The sequence below is a fragment of the Tinamus guttatus genome, unplaced genomic scaffold, assembly GCF_059628265.1.
Source record: "Tinamus guttatus ecotype Peru unplaced genomic scaffold, ASM5962826v1 Tinamus_guttatus_pri_ptg000601l, whole genome shotgun sequence".
NCBI lineage: Eukaryota > Metazoa > Chordata > Aves > Tinamiformes > Tinamidae > Tinamus > Tinamus guttatus.
Genome location: NW_028289135.1, coordinates 4,392,871 through 4,413,365, shown reverse-complemented (window position 1 = coordinate 4,413,365; position 20,495 = coordinate 4,392,871). Strand labels below are relative to the sequence as shown.

At 37.9% G+C, this 20,495-nt stretch overlaps 2 protein-coding genes across 2 annotated transcripts in view; both read left to right on the top strand.

Annotated features, from left to right (window-relative positions):
* ARID4B (AT-rich interaction domain 4B) overlaps window positions 1-10,036 on the top strand; it is an 85,032-nt gene extending 74,996 nt beyond the window's left edge. Inside the window, exons 20-24 of the mRNA XM_088534904.1 lie at window positions 2,157-3,368; window positions 4,892-5,005; window positions 6,405-6,620; window positions 7,098-7,244; window positions 8,236-10,036. Of these exons, the coding sequence (XP_088391030.1) occupies window positions 2,157-3,368; window positions 4,892-5,005; window positions 6,405-6,620; window positions 7,098-7,244; window positions 8,236-8,366 (1,820 nt within the window). The 3' untranslated portion in view covers window positions 8,367-10,036. The remainder of the gene's footprint in view (window positions 1-2,156; window positions 3,369-4,891; window positions 5,006-6,404; window positions 6,621-7,097; window positions 7,245-8,235) is intronic.
* Window positions 10,037-12,834: 2,798 nt separating this feature from the next.
* Window positions 12,835-19,318, top strand: RBM34 (RNA binding motif protein 34; the record flags this gene model as incomplete). The annotated part of the gene is made up of 10 exons (XM_010211279.2): window positions 12,835-13,014; window positions 13,893-14,035; window positions 14,554-14,776; window positions 15,403-15,462; window positions 16,040-16,083; window positions 16,636-16,719; window positions 16,829-16,892; window positions 16,978-17,020; window positions 18,156-18,274; window positions 18,980-19,318. Coding segments are annotated over 10 exons (1,233 nt in total), but the record flags the coding sequence as incomplete, so codon positions are not given.
* Between the last annotated feature and the right edge of the window lie 1,177 nt (window positions 19,319-20,495).

Here is a 20,495-nt window from a genome sequence, read left to right as displayed (position 1 = left end):
TATAAAGTGTGTATATATATATTTATATATGTATATATATTTTGTAGTCTGATGAAGCTATCCCTGTTATAAATAATGAAACTAATACAACTAGGTTCCATAACTTGTTACTAACCTCATTTTCCCTCTCCCACATTTTGATATCTGCACTATAGTAACTGCATGCCTCTCATCTTCTTACATGTCCCCAGAAAAAGAAACTTTAAGGTATAGATTGTCTGGATAGCCACCCATTTTTGCGAAAGCTGTATGAACTCAGTACTCCTCCAGACATTATTTTAAACTTGGACAGTGGATTCTAAACTTGCAAGTGGAAAAAGGAAAGAAAAAAAAAAAAGAAGAAGAAGAAAAAGGAAAAACCCATAATCTCATGAACTTTGTTCTCTTAGGAAACCAGAAACTGAAAAATAAAATGATAATGACACTATTATTACTGCTATGATTAATCTGACATTAATTTCTGTTTACAAAAGCAATTTGGCCTATACTCTTCAATGTTTTGGAAAGCTGAATATTTTCCATGTTATGTAATTAGTTTCCAGAAATATTTTTAGTTCTGTGCCATGCTTTTATCATTTAAGTCCATATATTCATGCCATTGATCTAAAAATATGCTCGCTCTCTTTCTTTCTGTTTCTCTTCCCCACCACTTTTTTCTCTTATTTTTTTTCTTTTAAATAAGAAAAAAAATTGTGTCCTTCGCACTCCAATTTTAGAGCTATTTGCTCAAAACTTTTTAAATGTCTTTTTTTTTTTCCTACACTGGGATGATTGATGCTATTTTATGTTATATAAACATTATTTTTTAAAGGTCACAGTAAAATAAATAGGCTTTGAGTGAAAATTAAGATTTGCATTCTGGTTACACTACTGACACTACTGTAACAGGGAGTTCTTGGTTTTCATTTCAAATGGCAAATTTCGATACTTTATTATATAGTGGTATAATTATGATGCTCTGAGCTCATGAGAAAGACAAGTGTTGGAAGCCCATTTAAAGTGGCAAACTTCTTGGAAGTTTAGGCCATAATATGTCTCATGATTGTTTCAGAAGAAAAGCATATACTGAAAGAGAGCTACAAAATCTGCTTTCTGATGGAGTCTCATAGCAGAAATTCAGATCCTGCCTACCTTAAACAATGAACAAGAGCATCTGAGGCAGCATTTCCCAAGTTGTTCTGACCTGTAACTCACTCGCTTATTAGGCTGCTTGTCTCTAAGTTTGTTGACTTCAGTAGACTTTTGGGGGGGGGAAAAAATATAACTTAGGCAAAATTTTCAACTGAGACGATCATTCTTCTCTCCCATTGGTTATGTTATAATCCTTAAGGGGGTGGTAAGCTTTAGTAAGGAATTGAGAATGAGAGTAAGTGACATGAAACAAAAACGGCATATAAACTGAATATAACTCTCTGTGTTGTATTCACTTTTTACTACTCCTTGTGTCCATTTCCTTTCCCATGGGATGGGCCTATTCTTTCTCCCTCATATCTCTGGTCGTCTTAGTTTCTTCATTTCTCAACTTGAATTTTCGTACTGTAATCCTCACTCTTACTATTCACACATTACTCCAAGTGCCTTTGTTTATTACTTTTTTTTTTTTTTTTCCAAGGCCCATCACCAGGCTGGTTTATTTGGCTCACTGTTGTGTGTATCTTTTTTATTCTGACCTCCTGCATTGTGAATTCTTTAGGGAAATTATTGCCTTAGTCTGTTTTGAGCTTTGAAGCAAAGGGCAGGTAATACTTGTATTTTGTAACTCATAAGAAACATGAGTTTTTATATTAAATGCATCTTTAAACTTCTATTTTGGTTTCTGTTATGAAGGAAGTTCTTATTTGTATGGGTTAATAACAAATGGCACCTTAAAAGCTATTGCTTTATGTATTCTGTGCTTGGGAAACTCCTTGGAAGAATTTCCTAGAGATGGCCTTTCTAAAACATTTCAGAGACAGTGACACTGTTCCCCATCTAGTTGTTATACCTCTTACTAGAATGGAAAATAACCTTTGGAGCCTTTATAGGAAACAATTTAATATATGTATATGTTATTGGAAAGCCCAGTAGCATTGATTCTTATCTTTGCAGTTTTCTTCAGCTGTTTTTTATTATTTCTTGTAACCAGAATCTAAAACTACTTATTTTTTTCTTACTAGCTTCTGAAAGTTCTGATGATAGTGAGCAGGAAGACGACCAAAGTGCCCAGAATGTACATGCTGATGGCAAAGAGGAATCTCAAGATGAAGCTGCAAGTCAAGATAAAAATGAACTCTGTCTGAAAGAACAACAGAGCAATTCATCCCTCCCAGAGGAAACTAAAGCTCTGACAGATGTAGCAGTGTCCAAGTCAGGATCCAAGTCTCCAGAAAGATTGCGAAAAGGGCTGGAAGAATTGTCTGAAGATACTGACTCTGATGGAGAAGATGAAACTACAAAGAAAAGAAAAGAGGTAAAAAAGGAAGTAGTTGATAAAACAGCAAAACCACAGGTGAAACGTGGTAAACGAAGATACTGTGTTGCAGAGGATTCTTTAAAGACTCTGTCACCTAACAGAAAGGATGAGAAGTCCAAAGGCAAAGACTCCCTTAGTTTAGAAAATAGCAGTAACAGCTCCTCAGACGAAGACGAGGAGGACAAATCTAAAGTGAAAATCAGTCCCACTAAAAAGTACAATGGATTAGAGGAGAAAAGGAAGTCTTTACGGACAAGTACTTTCTACCCAGGATTTTCTGAAGTAGCAGAGAAAAGGATAAAGCTTCTAAATAACTCTGATGAAAGACTTCAGAATACTAGGGCCAAGGATCGAAAAGATGTTTGGTCAAGTATTCAGGGACAGTGGCCGAAGAAGACCCTGAAGGAACTGTTCTCTGACTCTGACACTGAAGCTGCTGCCTCCCCTCCACACGCTGCTCCTGAGGATGCTGCAGCAGAGGAGCAGCTTCAGGCTCTTGCAGAAGAAGATGCATCTTTGCCTAGCTCTGGACTTGAGAAACCTTTGCCAGCTAGTGTAGACGTTAAACCTGTTGAGGAGAAGCCAATTGAAATCGGTGAAAAGAAAGTTGAATTTCCAAGCAGTGGGAGTAATTCAGTGCTAAATACACCTCCCACAACACCTGAATCACCTTCGTCTGTAACTGTAACAGAATCCAGCAGACATCAATCCAGTGTCACTGTCTCTGAAATGTTGCCACCAAATCAAGAGGAGATACGAAGCATTAAAAGTGAAACCGATAGCACAATAGAAGTGGATAGTGTTGCAGGGGAGCTACAGGATCTCCAGTCAGAGGGAAATATTTCTCCAACAGGTTTTGATGCCAGCGTCAGCTCCAGTAGTAGTAATCAGCCAGAGCCAGAGCATACTGAAAAAGGTAAAGGAAGTGGGGAAACAGAGCTGCTTTCAACCTAGACCTAGCTCTTGTTTACTGTGTTGCTGATGTATTTGCATTCTGTTGTCACTGGGCTACTGACAAGTCAGTTAATACTCTTGGCAAAAGTAGTAACCTGCTGTCCACCTAAAATCTGTGGAGACAACATAACCGTCAAAGGAATAAAAGATAGTCTAGGAAGCTGTCTGTAACCTTTTCCTAACAATTCGAGTGCTTTTAACGAAGAATGAAACATACAAGAATAACGTTTATATTGGGAATGACAATGAAAAACCAGGGCAAGCAGTACTGCATTGTACAGGGAATGTGTGTTGTTAGTAAATATCTTGCTAGTACTTTAAAATACTTTGCTGCAAGTAGAAGACGGTTTCCTCGGAATATTTTGATTCTGTCTATGCTGATGATTTGGAAAAAATCAGTCGCAATCCAAGGACCCTTAAAATGTGTTACCCTCCTCATGCTGTCTTTGTTACATTCTTTCAAAAGAACAGCTCAGTGCTTTTGTTTAAAAAGAGGAGGTAATCACAAGAGAAGTGGCAGTTCCGTAAGTTAAGCCTGTGCTGCTTCCCGCAGTTCATATATGAGAAGGTGCAGAACTTAATTTGGTTGGTTTTTGTCTCAAAGGCAGTTACTGCCACATGAAATGAAGAAGGGAGATTTTTTTTCCTCATTTTAAGTTGTGTTTTTGCTTTCAGTAGAGCAGTATTGATCTTGCATGTCTCCCTCTCTTATTGTCACCATTTGTCTTCTAGAAAACTGGCAGATCCCTCTGTTTCTTAATTTACAAGGTTTTCTTACAGCTTTCATCTGTAAATCAGGAGGTTGTGTGAATGTAAACTTGAACGATTTCTACTTGAAAGCACTAATTTCTTTTTTTTCTACTCTTCGTATGGGAAAGAGTAGAATCTTCCTCTTTTGTTTTTTTTTTCCCATGTAGTCACAAAAAAAAAAAAAAGGAGACTCAGATGATTCTTTTCTTTCTTTCTTTCTTTCCTTCTTTTTATTTTCTTCATAGTTATCTCTGTTCTAGATTTTTTGGCATTCAGTTAGTATAACTACTGATAATAAACAATAGTTCAGGGAGTATTTTGTTGTTTTATTTTTATTTTTTTCCACAGCTTCCAAGTGTGGCAAAGGCTTTATTTTCAACATTCAGTTCTAATGGTTCTTTAAATTTTTCAAATAAATATAATTTACAATATAAAATATATTTTTAATCCATGTGGTGAGGGAAATTCTGTTGATGCATATGAGGAGGTTATTAGCAATTATTTTACGTATGCACTTGAGCCAACTAGCTGTCTACTTACCATCCTCCATTCCTTCTGGCCAATACAAATAGAAAACTGAAACCTCTAGGACAGATAGGGACAATTTCATTGTTGTCAACAAACTTAAGCTCTGAGGGGTGTTTTTTTGTTTTGTTTTTTTGAGACTTTATTGTTGAGAAAGTTGTGCAGAAGTGCAAGTATTTATTTTTGTTTGTGTGTTTCTTTCAATTATAGTCTGTACAGGCCAAAAAAGACTTAAAGATGCTCAGGGAGGAGGCAGCTCTGCAAAAAAACAGAAAAGAAGCCACAAAACTTCTTCTGTGAACAACAAAAAGAAGAGTAAAACTAGTAAGTAAGGCAACTTATTGTGAAGTGATTTGTATGAAAGTATTGTTTCACCTGTTGAATGACAGCAGACATGAAGTCTGGGAATAAATATATTAGGATAGAATATGCTGAATGGGGAATTCTTCATGCTGTTTAAATGAATAAGCTATTTTAAGTGAATGATGAAGTATTTTTAAAATGTCTTGTGTTATTTCTGGGCCTCTCTTAGAAATGCTTAATATTTTGTAATTCAGGAAGACTAAGAGGAGTGCCCACTTCATGCTTAGTTGGTTTGGGACCTCTGTTACCACAGGAAAAACGACAGGAATCTGACACTGGGGCTATGTGTTTAAGAGGGGAGGCTGGGATTTAGCTTAAACTACACTTCATGTTTTCTGCAATGCATGGTTTTTGAAGGATAATATCTCTTCTGGTGGCAAATACATAAATAATTCCAGAAGACGACCAGCTCTTCTTTCTCTATCATTTGTTGCATTTTGAGTAAATAATGCAGGCTTTTAAAAGCATTTTTTGTTGAATTAACTTGTAGAGGCTAATTGGAATAGGAACCATGGTACTAGGGCAGAGAGGCTTAGTAAAAGTAGAGCAGTATGAGATGAGAGAGAGACAAGCACACGTGTATTGAAGAGAGAGCAGGATCAATCACTGGATCTTTTCACTGTTATTGTGAACAAGAAATGTCAGGGGCTGGTCAGCCAGGATAGCTATAAAAAGCACTTAAGCAAGGATTGAAAACATATAGTATGTCTGTCTCTATCAGCTTTTGTTAAAATTCTGCCCCTTCTGATCTGGTATGTGCTTCCACTGCAGTCATACCTCATGTACTTCATGTTCATGGAAATCCTTTTCACATTCTCTCATCCTCTTTTTCATTCCATTTCACTGATCTCCTCCTAACAAAATATCCTTCCTCCTCCCTCACCCTACAAATTAAAGTAACAAAACAAACCGAATTAGCAGAAGTAATGCACAATTTTTAGCTTTAGCCTTTGATTTTGTGGATTTATCTCTCTTTCTCAGACTGTGTCTTTGTCAGGATGTAGGCATTTCAGGACTAGAGTTGTTTCTTACCCTGTGTACGTTGCTTGGCAGATATGGCCTGTTTTTTCTTAGGCTTTAACCGCTGCTGTTGTAAAGGCAATAAATAGATAAAATGTGGAATCAGTTGCGAGCAAAGGAAGGTGGTTTTGTTTGTTGTTTTTGTTTGTTTATTTGTTTTGCAAAATTCAGATGTATTGGTTAAAGCTGCTTATGTTGCAGCTGCAGCTTTTGTCTTTTCGTTAAGAGAGAAGACAGCTGCAGCTTCCTTGAAAGTCCATGCAGGGATGGCTTCTGATCAGCTTTGGTTTGGGGATGATGGTTATTGGTTTTATAATAATGTATTTTCTTGTTTCTTCAGCAAACAGCAGTGATAGTGAAGAACTATCTGCTGGTGAAAGTGTGTCCAAGTCTCAGCCAGCAAAATCAGTTTCAACTGGCATGAAATCTCACCAAACCAAATCCCCTGCGAGAACACAATCTCCAGGGAAATGTGGGAAAAATGGAGAGAAGGAGTCTGATGTCAAAGAACAGAATAATCGTTTGCCCAAAGTTTACAAATGGAGTTTTCAAATGTGTAAGTAACGTCTTCAAAGCAAGCCCTGAGTGTCCCAAGAGTAACCTATAAGAAGTTTTTTTGATTTTTGTTTAGTTTGTTCTTTTTCCTCCTAGAATTATTCCATTGTGAGTTTGTTTATTTTTGTGATAAATCCACCAGTAGTACATGGGAGGGTGCAGATTGTGTGTGTGTGTATATATACATATATGTAAGTTCTGTGGGTTTTTTTTTCTGTTTGTTATGTGCAATTGCAGTGCAGGTGACCACCTATATTCCACTCTTGATTCTGGTTTTCACTTAAGCTACTTTGTGGACTTGCCATCCTGAGCTGACCTGCCATTCTGGCATGAATGTTATCCACTAGGCACATTTCTTGTCTCGATGCACCTTTTTTTTTTTTTTTTTCCTGTTTTCCTTCTGTAGAAGTCTTTTTAGACTCAAGGTTTTCTAGAAACACTGCAGTTCAGCAACTAACAGACATTGTTTAACTTGCAGCTGACTTGGAAAATCTGACAAGTGCAGAGCGTATAACAGTTCTTCAAGAAAAATTGCAGGAAATCAGGAAACACTACCTGTCTTTAAAATCAGAGGTTGCTTCCATTGATAGAAGAAGAAAGCGCTTAAAGAAAAAGGAACGGGAAAGTAAGTGCTGGGAGATACACTTCTTTCTGAAAGCTACATCACATGTTGTTGGCTGGTGCTAGTGAGGTTTGGGTAACTTTGAGGAAGATGTGCGCCATAAGGAGACCTTTTAAAAACAGAAGTTGTGTACAGATATTTTTTTTCATCTTTAAAAGCTGCAGTTCAGGTGTCCAGTGACTTTTAATTAATCCTATGCAAAGAGAAAAAAATATGAAAGGCAAGGAGTATTCTTCTGGTGTTTTGTTTTGTTTTCTGCTTAGGTGGAGCTACTTTAAATAGAAAAAAAAATTAGTAAAGTTTTCTAAGCAATGAATGATGCATCCAAGGTTATGAATAGCTTATTTTTTTTTCTTCCAGGTTGTATTATAATTTGCAGTAATACTGCTTGTGTATCTAGTTAATGCTCTCTCATTAACCTTGTTTATGCCTTGTTTCTTGAATCTAAATGAGATCATCGAGCCATTTCCTTGAAGTTGCTTTACTTAGTGCTATAGCCAATATCCTGGTGTGCCTCCTTCTAACAGTATTAAAAGGTTTATTCTCTCCATGTCTTGCTGGATGTGCACTTTTAAGAGTACACAGATTCTAAGGAGAAAGGCTGAAATGGGCCATACATAGTAAGTTTTTTGTGGCCCCAGTAGGAACTGCGGTTCTTGCACAGTTTCCAGAGCAGGTTGTAAGTGTAGAATCAGTACCGGGGCATGATCTACCTATGGCTTTTTTGTGCTCAGGATTGAGCATTGGCTACTCTGGCAACGTGCTTGATCAGCAATCTGGGGCTGCAAGGTGACATGTTATGTTGTCTTAGATATAGCCCAAGGTACCTTTCAAAGTATTTCCCAAGAAAGCTCATGAGAGGAGGCTTTTTTCTTTTTAATTATCAGGTGTTCTTACTGGATCACTATATACTAATCCTTGTTCTTAGATCAAATAGTGTTTTTCTAGCTCTTTTGTTGATTTTTAATTTGTATCTTTTCTTCTTCCCGTGTAGGTGCTGCTACTACATCATCTTCCTCTTCATCACCTTCTTCTAGTTCCATTACAGCTGCGGTTATGTTAACTTTAGCAGAGCCATCCATGTCAAGTTCATCACAGAACGGAATGTCAGTTGAGTGCAGGTGACAGCAGGACTTGGCAAAGCACTTTGCACTTAATGGCTGCTGAGGGCCACTTTTTTTTTTTTTCTTCTTTTTTTTTTTCTTTTTTTTTATACTGCACAGTGGCACAAAATTCAGACAAGCACTATTTTGTATTTAAAGTTGTTTCTTGACAAGCTAACTTTGCACTTAAGTGCACTTTTATGAAGAAAAAGTACAACAAACTGCTTTTCCTCAAGCAATAATTGTTTCCAACTTGTCTGGGAATTGTAAGTCTAGTGACTTGGAGGCCTTCCACTGTGGCAAATGGAGGCTGTTCACTGCCTGTAGAGACAGTACAGTAAGCCTACAGTTGCTGGGTTGGCCTAATTAAATGTGGTAGGGCTTACTGTACATGTATTCCCTGGTATTTTGTTAAAGCTGGAACATTTGATATTTTTCCATTTATTTATGACAAATATTGAACCTATTTTCATTTGTACAAGCTAATTGTTTTTTAACTGCTAAGCCACCTGATAGTGGCTTTAATTGTATAAGTCAAGCACATGTATTCAATTCAAAACCTGCAATTAGTAGGATGTTTGACATCAGTCCTGATAACCAAATATGAGGATTCCTTTAAAAAAAAAAAAAAAAAGACTGACTAATGTTTACAGGTTTGAATTAGGCTTAAATAGGTTATTCTGGGTTTTAAATAACCCATTAATTGGAATGAAACTACTGTACTTTGCCATTTTTCTATAAATCAGTATTTTTTTTTAATTTTGATAAAATACATTATGAAAAAGGAAGAAAATGGCTAACAAACTGTATTAAATCTTAAACAATGTATAAAGATTGTATTTAGCCAGTTTAAAGTGTATATTTATTCATAATGGATTATAACAGTTATATTTTTGTGTTTTCTTGTAAATGTTTCTTTTCCCTTAAAGCAACAAATATTTCATTTGTAATGCTTATTTTATTACGAGCTTCAACTGAGAGGACTTCAAGGAGGAGTAAGGTGTGTGGTTATAAGTTGTGGTTGCTGATGTGAACACTGCCACAAAGGATAGTTGTTTTTAAAGAAATAGCTAGCTGAGTGGTAGACATTTAATTTTTTTAAATGCCTTGTACAAATTCCAAAACCAACTCCGAACTGTTTTCACTTGTATTGATTTTATGTTGTATGAATCCTGAGCGCTCTCTCCTGTTAATTATATACCTTTGTAAGACATTTGTATATTGCGGAAGTGTTCATTCAAGCTATTTAATACCTGGCACTGTTAATACACAGTACTTTATTGTACAGATTGTTTTACTGTTTTAATTGTAGTTCTGTGTACTTCTTTTGGCTGGGGAAATAGGGGCTGGCATGTTTTTTGTTTTCTGGCAATACGACATGTAAGAATTCAAAGCATTTTGTTTGTAGATGCTAGAGTGTCAGAATCCTTTACATTTGACTTTTCTAAGAAAAGCATTTTCAGTCTTCGTAGTGTGTGCTTAAGGTTAACTGATTTTATTGAAAATGGTTTCAAAGTATTCAGAATTGTACAGGACTGTAAAAATTTGTTGACAAATATTGAAGGAAAAGCTTATAGAAAAAAGCTATAAAATATATATTAGGTTCTGCAGAAAATGGAGAATTATGTAATATATTGTACAAATGTAAGCAAAGGCCTCTGAAATAAAATGCCATAGTTTGTGAATCCCTGATTTTGTTTCTAACAGTTTAATTAAGCAACCTTAGTGTGTTAATTTAAATGACACCGAACTGTAGAATCAATCAAGTTCAGATTTGGTATAAGTTGGAATACTTACAACTGCTTATTCTATGTCTGGCTTTAGTTCAGCTGACCAAAATGCTGTTGCACATGCAAAATGGTTTTGCTTGCTTGTTTGTTTTAAATTGACTTTGTTAATAACTAGCCATAATTTGAGACAATATGAAGTAATTTTAATGACTTCAGTGGGACTGCTCAAAAGAAAACCACGTGCATATGTTTAAATATAGCAGGGACAGCATTTTTGCGTGGAAAGGGCATGTGCTAACCCTTGGTCCATGAGATGGTTGGTTTGTTTGCTCATTTAGAGTGAGGAATATTAGAGAATTAAATTATTCATTAGCCACGTCCCCAGTCCTCCAATATTAAGGTGAAAAATTTCACATAAATGGGGATTTTTTGCTATTCTTTAAGGATCGTTTCATTTTTTGCTGAATTTCTCATGCAGTTTAATGATTTAAATTATTTCTCCTGGATATCTTCTGTTGCACTTCTGTGAGGTGTGACTCGAATTGGGGTTCTCCAGCCTTCATGTCCATCACGGAATGGACAGATGAATATGTCTTTGGCAAACTGTGAGTCGGGAAGACTTATTCCAAGTTGCAGTAAGTCAAACTTGATGTTTTTCCAGGTTACATATTACAATGTCGCTTTAGGCACAATTCTGCTACCTGCTGCCCCTCATTCAGGCTTTACACTTTGGCCAATTTTCTCTCCCATGTGTGAGACTCACCCTTTATCTGTGAGTAGGGACCATCAGCAAATGCTTTTTTAAATTTTAAAGCCTTCTATGAGAAGGCGAACGTTGCTTGGAGCCTGTCTGCATCATCCTTGTCTCCCTTTCTATTTGCAGTTGCCACCAGTGCTTGTACTTTATACTCTGTGCTGTGCCTCCGCTGCTTGTACTTGCTGCATCATGCTAGGAAACCTCCGTTCTCTGTCTTAGAGCTCAAACTCACTTATTGGTGTAGTCCTTGGACACCATAAGCCTTTAGCTCAATTAGGAGTCTGAGAACCATCTCTGAACCACTTAAAAGCTTTTCCCCATTGTAATCTCCAGTGGTCCAGCCTATTCTATATTATTTGGTGATATTATTGGGAATGCCAATGTGTGAGTGGCATAGCAGAGACTTTAATGTTAAAGATGCCTGTATTTCCTTGGGCTGTCACAGTCAGCGAGGGTCTGCTTGAGTTCATGTGACTGAAGCAGCAGGAGTGGGTATCTGCTTTTCCCGGCGCCGATGAAGGCAGACGCTGGATGCTTGTGTGTATGTCAACACTAAAGCTTTACCTTTATGGCAGCAGGGCTGCTTGGTGCACACCCAGCTGGCATGAGTGCCAGCACAACTGCTGTCCCTCGCAGCTGGGGGAAAAAAATAAGCGGGGGTGGCTTGAAGAGCCTAAGAGCTTGCAAAGGAAGAACTGTTCCTTTTTAAGTTCTTGGTAATTCTACACCCTTTGCTAACTCTTACCACAAGGACCAGTATTTAAAATTACATTCTGTCCAGGCAGCTTTAGAGAGAGAGTAAATTACTGATTTCAGAGGTGGCTAGTAACAGATCAAACTTCCTTAAGCATCAGCTGGATGGAGAGCTGTGTTGGACAATGATCTCTGAGTGACAGAGAGGGTCTTTTCCAGATGGATTGGTTGTCCAGTCCCATTTATGTAGCTGAACGAACGGAATGTTCCAGAGCATTTAACCCATGGCTGCTTCCTGCTTTCCCTGACTCCTGGTTACTATCTTATACTCTCATAGACTTTTTTCCATCAAAACCGTGATTGATGTCATATATACATCAAAGGCCTGCTCCTCACAGGCCAGGTGCAGATGGGACAATCCAGAAGCTTGACTGCTGCAGCAGTATTTTGGGTTGATCTTTCTTGATGACCTTGTAGCCTATTGCTCTATGCTGTCACTCAGTTTTGCTTGTACTAAGTATTTCTTCAGACCACCAAGTCATGGAAATTATTCCATTTCAGGTGTTCTTTGACTCCCCTTCACAATACCTAATCCTTTCTCGTACTTACCTTAAGATGAATTGTAAAAGGGACCAGCCTGTCAGGAAAATGTTTGGGGTTTTTTTGTTCGTGATTTGTGTGGAGTTGTTGTTTTAATGTGCAATTTCCATTGCTGCTGTCTTGCATGGTTTTAGACTGTCAGAGCTATAGCAAAACTTGCTGAACAGGTACAAGAACTGGAATATTACACCCTATCTCAGAAAAGGTTGCATCTACCAGAAATGGCTTACTGTGATGGTAGTGGGGGGATTGCTAGGGAAGTCAGCTTTGCCTGAGCCGAATTTTTCTGATGAAGGGGGACAGTTGTATAATGAACGATGGGAGAGTACATCAATCTTAGATCTACTAGTAGTAGAGCTACATTGTGTTTCTACATAGTCGCATAGTTTCTACACAGTTCCTGCCGGGGAGCCCGCCGTCACTGTTGCTGTTTGCCCTTCCAGAGCCGCCCGCAGCGCCCGCGCCGAGCGCCGCCCGCGCCGCGCAGCCTCCCGCCCGCCCCGCGCCGCGCCGCCGCGGACGTCACCGCGCAGCCGCCGCGCCGCGCCGCGGGAGGCGCCGCCCCGCGCCGGATGTGAGCCGGGCCCGGCCGCCTGCGCGCGGGCCGCCATGAGGGCGCGGCGCGGGGCCGCCGCGGGGCCGGAGCCGCCGCCGCCGCCGGGGTGCGTCAGCGCGCGCTCCCCGCACCCTCCTCCCCCTCCCCTCCCCGCCCCGCGGCGGCCGTTGGCGGCCGTTGCGCTGACGCTGTTCTCCCGTGCAGGGCGCCGAGCGGGGAGTACGTGGTGGGGCAGGTGGTGAACAGCCTGTTCCCCGGCGAGGCGGCAGCGCGGCCGCTCGCGCGGCTCTTCAGCGGCGCCGCGGCGCCGCCCGTGCTCGTGGCCGTGCCCAGGGTAAGTGTCCCCCGGAGGCGAGGCGGGAACGGCCGCCGCCGGAGCCCTTGGGAAGCAGCAGGTCTGTTGGAGGACACGTGCTGCCCTGTGGTCAGGCCCTTTGCGGGGGTTTGGAGAACACAGCCGCTCCTTTCTCTTCTGTAGAAGAAGTGTCGGGCTCAAAGACCTCACCACTGTTTTCTCCAAGAGCCTTCTGTAAACCTGCCCTCACTTCTCTCCACAGTGTGTGAAAGGAGGCAGGTAATGGTCCCCAAAAGCACATGCTCATCATACCATGCTTAGGAGGGGACGGTACCTTTCAGAAAATAATTGTTACCCCTTTTCCAGGCTATGAAACCAGGGTCAGGGCTAAGCAAGTGTTCCCCTCAGAAAGCTCACACATACTGGTATGGTGTGTGGTTGTGCTGAGGGTGCCTGTTTCATGCAGCAGACATTTAACAGACCTTTTAAACTGGTTTAAAGTCTTCTCTGACCGAGCAGTTCTGGTTTTGAAAGCATAAATAGCTCTTACTGGGAGGAGTAGGACAGATGATTTTCCCAGGGATAGAGTTATATAGTTTCTCTGACAGTCAGACTATAGTCATTTCTGTGTATTGACTCTTAGTAGCCCCCTGGAACGTAAGTTTTTAGCACTGATTTGTTTTCAGAAACTGCTACTGTTATGGTGCCTACGTTAAGAGTAGAAATATTGATGGGTGGGTGCTGGGATGGATGCACCAATGACCAACAAGATCCAGGTGCAGGAAATACTTCTTCCTGCAGAGTTAGTGGCTTCTCTCAGGGGCATTCCAAATGAACTGCAATATATAAAATAATTGTAGAATGTTTGGAGAAGCTTGTTTATCAAGTTAATGTCTTTCAATTTTTTTTTTTAACAGGAAAATAAGAAGAGAAAGCACACAGAAGAAGCTGAGAAGAAATCAGAAGATCATAAATCATCTACCAGTCAAGAACCTCCTGTAAAACTGAAGAAGGCCAAAAAGAAGGAACTTTCAGAAGCAGAGAAAAGACTGGCAAACAGGTGAGTAAATTATAGTTTTATGATAAGATCAAAAAACATATAATCCCAGATAGATTAATTGTAAGATTATGACCTTAGAGGAGCAATAAAGTTCAATTCTACTATTCACTTTAACTTTGTGTTTTAGGAGGGGGGTTGTTCTATTGGTAGCTTCCTATAATTTGCCTTAACAGGTAGTAAATAACTACTTGAGAGAGATAGGTTCATGAAATAATAAAATCTCTGTTAAAGACATAATATATGGTTTATTCTGAATTCTTTCTTTATTATACCTGCCAAAACCAAATGTAAGGGCACTAAGATAGCAAATAATTGTCTTTTTCTATTGCAGAATGATCAAATTTGTTTGTTTAATATATAGTGATCAGGGAAAAATAATGTTTGAAATTTTTTTCTTGAATATCTTCATTTAAGATGTAAATTAAAATATTTATCTTGCAGGCTTTATTTCTTTGACTTCAAAAGCCCTCTTTTTTTCCCCCCATTCAATTGTAACTTGTATATATTTTTCTGAAAAGGGAGTGTGCTTTGGAGCAGGCAGATGAAGAAGAGGAGCTAAAAAAGTTCCAAAGCAAAGAGAAGCAAAAAACTCGAACTTCTCGTATCACCACCAGAAATGTTGTTAATTCAGATACAGGTATTACAGTAAAACAAAAAAAGAAAAGAAATGAGGCTGAGGAAACAATAAAAAACAGAAGGACATTGTTTGTCGGAAATTTACCTGTCAACTGTACTGCTCAGGTATGTGAGTGAATGCTGTCAGCCAAAGAAATGAAAACAATTATGGCAATCCTTTGTTTAAAGAGACATCTCCAGTTGAAAAATCACGTAGATGTGAATAAAATTGCTTTCTGTGAAAGCAGGAAATAATGTTCATTGTAGGAAACGGTTAGAGGCAATCTCTATTTTTTCTTTTAATTTGAGGTTGGTTGTTTACAGCAGTGGATGTAGTTGCTCTTTCTTCAGTAAAATTGGTTAAAGACAAGTAGTAGTACAAAGCTGGAATCTGCATTTGATTTTGAATCCAAATGCTACTTCATTTTTTTTCATAAACTAATTTAAGTTTATTATATCTTTTGCATAGGATTTATATAGGTTTATATAGTTTTTTATATTGAGTTCAGGTGTCTGAATTCAATTGTAGCAATCAACAGGATAAGAAGCATAAATATCATTATAAATTGCTTGTGTATGTGTTAATAGTCCTTTCAACATTATAAGTTATTGTCAAAGACATGTAAAAGTTAGCGTCCTACTTCCTATGAGTAGAATGAAAGTTATAGAAAGCTTACTAGTAGTTCGACAGTAACAGTTCTTATTTACAGGATGAAAAAAAGTATTCATTATCTCAAATCTTTTCTGCTTAGATGCTGAAGTCTCTTTTTAAAGAGTACGGACAAATAGAATCCATTCGATTCCGTTCTGTGGTATGTTCTTTCCTTTAATGAAATGTGTTTTCTCACCTTAAAATGTAGTTTTCAGAAAGCTTGTATCTTTATCTGTTCATAAACGGATTTCGTTGGTTGTTTATCCCCCCTTATTCCCAACACTCCCCTTTAGTCTTGGAGAATTTATCAACGATGGCAGATACATCTTTCCTTTCATTACACTTTTTTTCTGTAATAGCAGTTTGTATACTCAAAAGTTGTATTTTCTCTGTGCGAAGAATGCCTTTATTGCGGCTTTTTTTTTACTTACGCTATTATTCAGCTGGTTTAAAATAACAGTAGCAAGGACATACTATTTGCAAATCAGTGAAATGTGTTAAATAGCCAAAAAAAATCTTAGAATTCAAGAAACAGAAGAGTAAGCCAAAGCAACCTAGCGAATTTTGTGGTCTTCCTAGGTCGTACATAGGAATAGCTATTTACTCGGTGCATTGGCTGTGTTATTCTGATTGGGAACAGTACTTGTTTGAATGCCTCTCAATTTGTCTTCAAGAACAAATAATATGAGCTAGATGGACCTAAGAACCTGTTAACGAAAGCTCTGTTTATCTTATAGGTTCCAGCCGAAGATACTTTATCCAAAAAGTTAGCAGCAATAAAGTAGGTTCCACTTGTGACTTTCATGCTTTATTTTTCAAGGCAAAAATAATCTTAAGTGTTTATCGTTATGCATTTGACCATATCCTTTCTTTTTTTTCCCTTTTTGCCCTCTTTCCTCCACCCACTCTTCCCTCCTCTTCCCTCCTCTTTTTTTTTTTTTTCTCTTTTTACTTTTGTAATTATTTTTGTTTGTAGGTGTTTTTTTCATGACAGGAAAAAAAGAATAATGTTTATTATAGTAGTAAGAAATTAGATAAGTAAGTTACATCTGTTATATTTTAGGAAAGAGAAAGAAAGTGCTAAAAATTCTTGAATTCTTTTGGTTGTGTATATGGGCTGGAGAAACTTGATCAGGATGCATATACAGATGGCGTAAGACGTACAAGTAAAACTGTTAGATATGGGAGACTAATTCTGCCTTTTAGGAAGTGAAATTGTTACTATGTGTGAAATATAGGAGACATAAATGTGTGTAATAAGAAGTGTGTGTGCACTGTGCGTGCTTTGTCTGTGAATTATTTAAAAAATAAGCATATTTTCCCTCTCTTCCAGGCGCAAAGTACACCCTAACATGAAGTACATCAATGCTTATGTTGTTTTTAAGGAAGAATGCGATGCCATTAAGGCTCTAAAAAAGTAAATTTTGGTTTTATTCTTTAACGTCTGGTAAACAGAAGGATTTACAAATGTGTTAAAAGATAGATTTAAATTGCCTCCCTTTTTTTTTTTCCTTTTGCTACAAAAGAAATGGAACAGAAATTGCTAGTGGATTTCACATCAGAGTTGACCTTGCATCAGAAAACAGTTCAGTAAGTAACATACTTGACTTGAAAAATACCTTTTTTTTTTCCTGTAACAACTTACTGTTTTGTATTTCTTCTTTGTTTTGTTTAGCATGACAATAAGCGATCTATATTCTTGGGAAATCTCTCATATGGTAAGTCTAAAATGGATAATTACATGTGCCATATCCCTCTTTGAATAGGGTTAACATTAGGACTTTTTTTCAATCTGTTGTTTATAGAACATGTTTAGGTAGCTAAACATCTTTTGTATTAGGAATTGCAGGAATTAAATTTTAAAATAGCTCATCTAGTTTCAAAATGAAAACCTGAAGGAGTTACAAGTTTCTGACAAATTCTGCAGGTGAATTGTTTTCTTGAGCTATTATTGCTAGAAAAACAAGCATATTTTTTTTTTACTTGATTTTTTTTTTAAATAAAGGTGACTAAACTGTTTAGGCCATAGATTTCCCCAACTGGCAAACGTACACTGGTATTTGTGTGTGAACCACTTCTTTGTGATACACAGTGGCAGCTTCTGATTTTGAGCCACAGAGCGAGCAACTCTGTGCAGGCAATAGGTCGTAACTGTGTGTAGGTGCTTCCCACTGTGCAGTTGAGAGCAGTGCTCCATGAACATTCAGCTCCCTTCGGAGTGCAGCGTACGTGAAGGGATCGCTGTCAGGTGGAGTCCGTATGAAAGGTGCTAATGGAGTCAGGTTGTTTGAGATGAACATACAGAATATACAGATGAGAGAATAACCTGTATTTTGGTATTGGTACCTCATGTTTGTCTTTCTGAGAGCATAAAGGCCTCACACGTGGCCTTTATCAAGATAGAGGTATAGCACCTGTGAGTAAAAGCTGTAAATCTCTTCTCCCCCATTCAGCTAAAAATCACATTTCAGTTAGTGAGCTGTAGACCTTAAGAAATGCCGGCTCAGTCTTGTCCTTGTCAGTGTTGATTCCCGGAAATAGGTTCTGGTGTAAGAAGGAGCTATAAAAATGTAGCACAAATATTAATTTCTGCCCTGTTCAAATGATAAATTATTTGAAAAAATATCAGTCTCCTTTGTGATTTGGTTTTATTATACTCTTCAGAACTTGGAGAATCAGTAACTGTCAAAATAAATAGAATTAAGTCTACATTGACGACTTAATGGTATTTTGCTGAAAGACTAGATATATTTGTGTATCTATAATGCATAAATATAAAGTGTTTGGTAAGGCAAACGATTTTGGTCATACTTCTGATTGAAGAATCATCTGTTTTATTGCTCTTGCCTTTAGACATCAGCGACGACTCTGTGCGAGAACACTTTGCTGACTGTGGAGATATCGTAGCAGTGCGAATTGTGAGAGACAGACAGACAGGCATGGGCAAAGGGTTTGGCTACATTCTCTTTGAGGTACGGGTAAATGCCTTGTTTCAGAACACTGGTCGTTTTCTGCAAGCTGCATTGAGATTTTCCTTCATGTCTTGTTTATTTTTTGCCTTTATATATGGCACTAAACAGTAAATTTTTTTGTATAAGTAGCTTGGAAGACCAGCTTTGTGGAAGCAGATAACAAGTAAACTATTTTAGGCTGTGTGCAAGGAGAAGCTGCAAAATGTTGGAAATGAAATAAACACATTTTATTAGAGATTTAATGGAGGGAAAGATGATGAATTCAGTTGGCATAGTTTTTATCTGTTTCTGTATAACAGGAATTCTTTTCAATAGCCAGTTATTTTATTAGCTCACCCTGAATCAGATGCAGTATAACTTGCTTTCCCTCGGTAGTCTTCCCAGTGTGATCCTCCTGAGCGTTTTCTCCAGCCAAATATCATTCTTCCAGCCCCTGTTTTTTCTCTCTCATCTCTCTGCCTCTTTCTGTGACGCTCTGTGTAGGCTGTTTGAGAACTTTCAAGTATGTGTGCGTCAGATGCCCGAGGTGTGAATTATATAGGTTTGATCATATTCCTGAGCATAGCAGAGATGTGTCATTCAATAAAGCAAGCAGTCTGGTGCTATTGTAAAATTCTCTTTGCGCAAAAAAAAAAAAAGACAATTTTATTTGAAACTCAGCAATTGGAAATGCAATACCTTTAAACTGAATGTCTGTTTTTGCAGAATACAGATGCTGTACATCTTGCTCTGAAACTCAACAACTCTGATCTTATGGGAAGAAAGGTGCGAGTGAAGCGCTGTGTCGAGAAGGGGAAAGCACAGCAACAAAATCCAAATCAGTCTCGTGGACATAAGGACAAAGTTGATACCCCGTCAAAACCCAAAAGATACTCCAGTGATTCATTTGTAGGTGAGAAAGCAACTCCACTGAAAAAGAACACGAAAACAAAGAGACTAAGAAGCATTACTAAAAAGAAAACTGGGAAAAACAAATAGCTTTTGACAGGACTAACTGAAATATGTAAAAATGTTGGTTATTTTTAATAAAATGTTTGAATACAAGTGTGTTCTGTCATAAATTTTTCCTTGCTACTATAGTTGTAATTGTCCTTAGTGTTCACGATAGCTGTTGTCTTTGGGGTGTCTCTTTAGTGGTTCATTTCTCTCAGAAAGCATTGCAATACAATGTGTAAGTCTGTATCCCAATCATAGTATAGAGATTGCATGATTTTAATACTATGTTCCAGGACTGCATTTCCATCTGGTATCTCACAGCAGAGGTTAATAGGATTATTTTCTTTGGGATTTTGGGGGTAAAATAACTCAAAATTAATACTGAAGTAGTCATAACATTAATTTTGGACTGTGAAAACTAAAAAGGAATTTTTGATTTATGAGTGGAAAATATAAAGTTGCTAAATGTATTAATAGAAGTTTAATGGATTAATATCTGGTTGCCCTTTTGTAGCTATGTTTAAAAAGTGAATTCTTTATTTGGTATTTTTTTACTAAAGTTTTAAATGGTATTTCTTCTCATAGTAGGAAATTTTAGAATAACAGAACTGGTTTTATTGCTATGCATAATGTGGTTTTAGTACCTGATTACATTTCTGTAACAGACCAGTCACTGGGAATTCAGAAAGACCTTTAAGGAATTAATATTTGTGCTTTAAGTGCTAGTGTAATCTAGCTCAGGTTCTGTCACTCTGCAGCATAAATCAACTCTGACCTTGTTAAACCGGTACTAATGCCTGATGTCTGGAATGTGAGCTGTCACCTGCTTTGTATCGTAAGAGAGATTGTTGACAGATCTGGGCCCCTTTTTACTACTTGTTTTGAAGGTTCTGTGGCCCTGATCTGCCTCATCTTTGTGAGCTGGGGAATTAGTGTAACTGCACAAACACTTAGGGCTGGACCTAAAACATACAACTAAATTAAATGAGATGAACAAAGGGTCAAAGTTTTCCCTCAGATAAGCTGTATCTGAGTAGCAACAAAATAAAAGAGAGGGAACAACCTTCTATGGAAAGGTTTCTGTTCAATCTGACTTTCTACACTGTTGGAAATCCCACCACTGGGGGTTTTGTACTGAGCTAAGCTGTTAATGTGACAGAAAACAGTTACAATAGCCAATTTATGATTTTTCTTCCTCTTAAAGCACTAAAGCTTTGTTCTGACATTTTTTTAGAAATTAAGTTAACATCTTTAAATTTTAAGCATGTTCTCATTAATCCTTCCA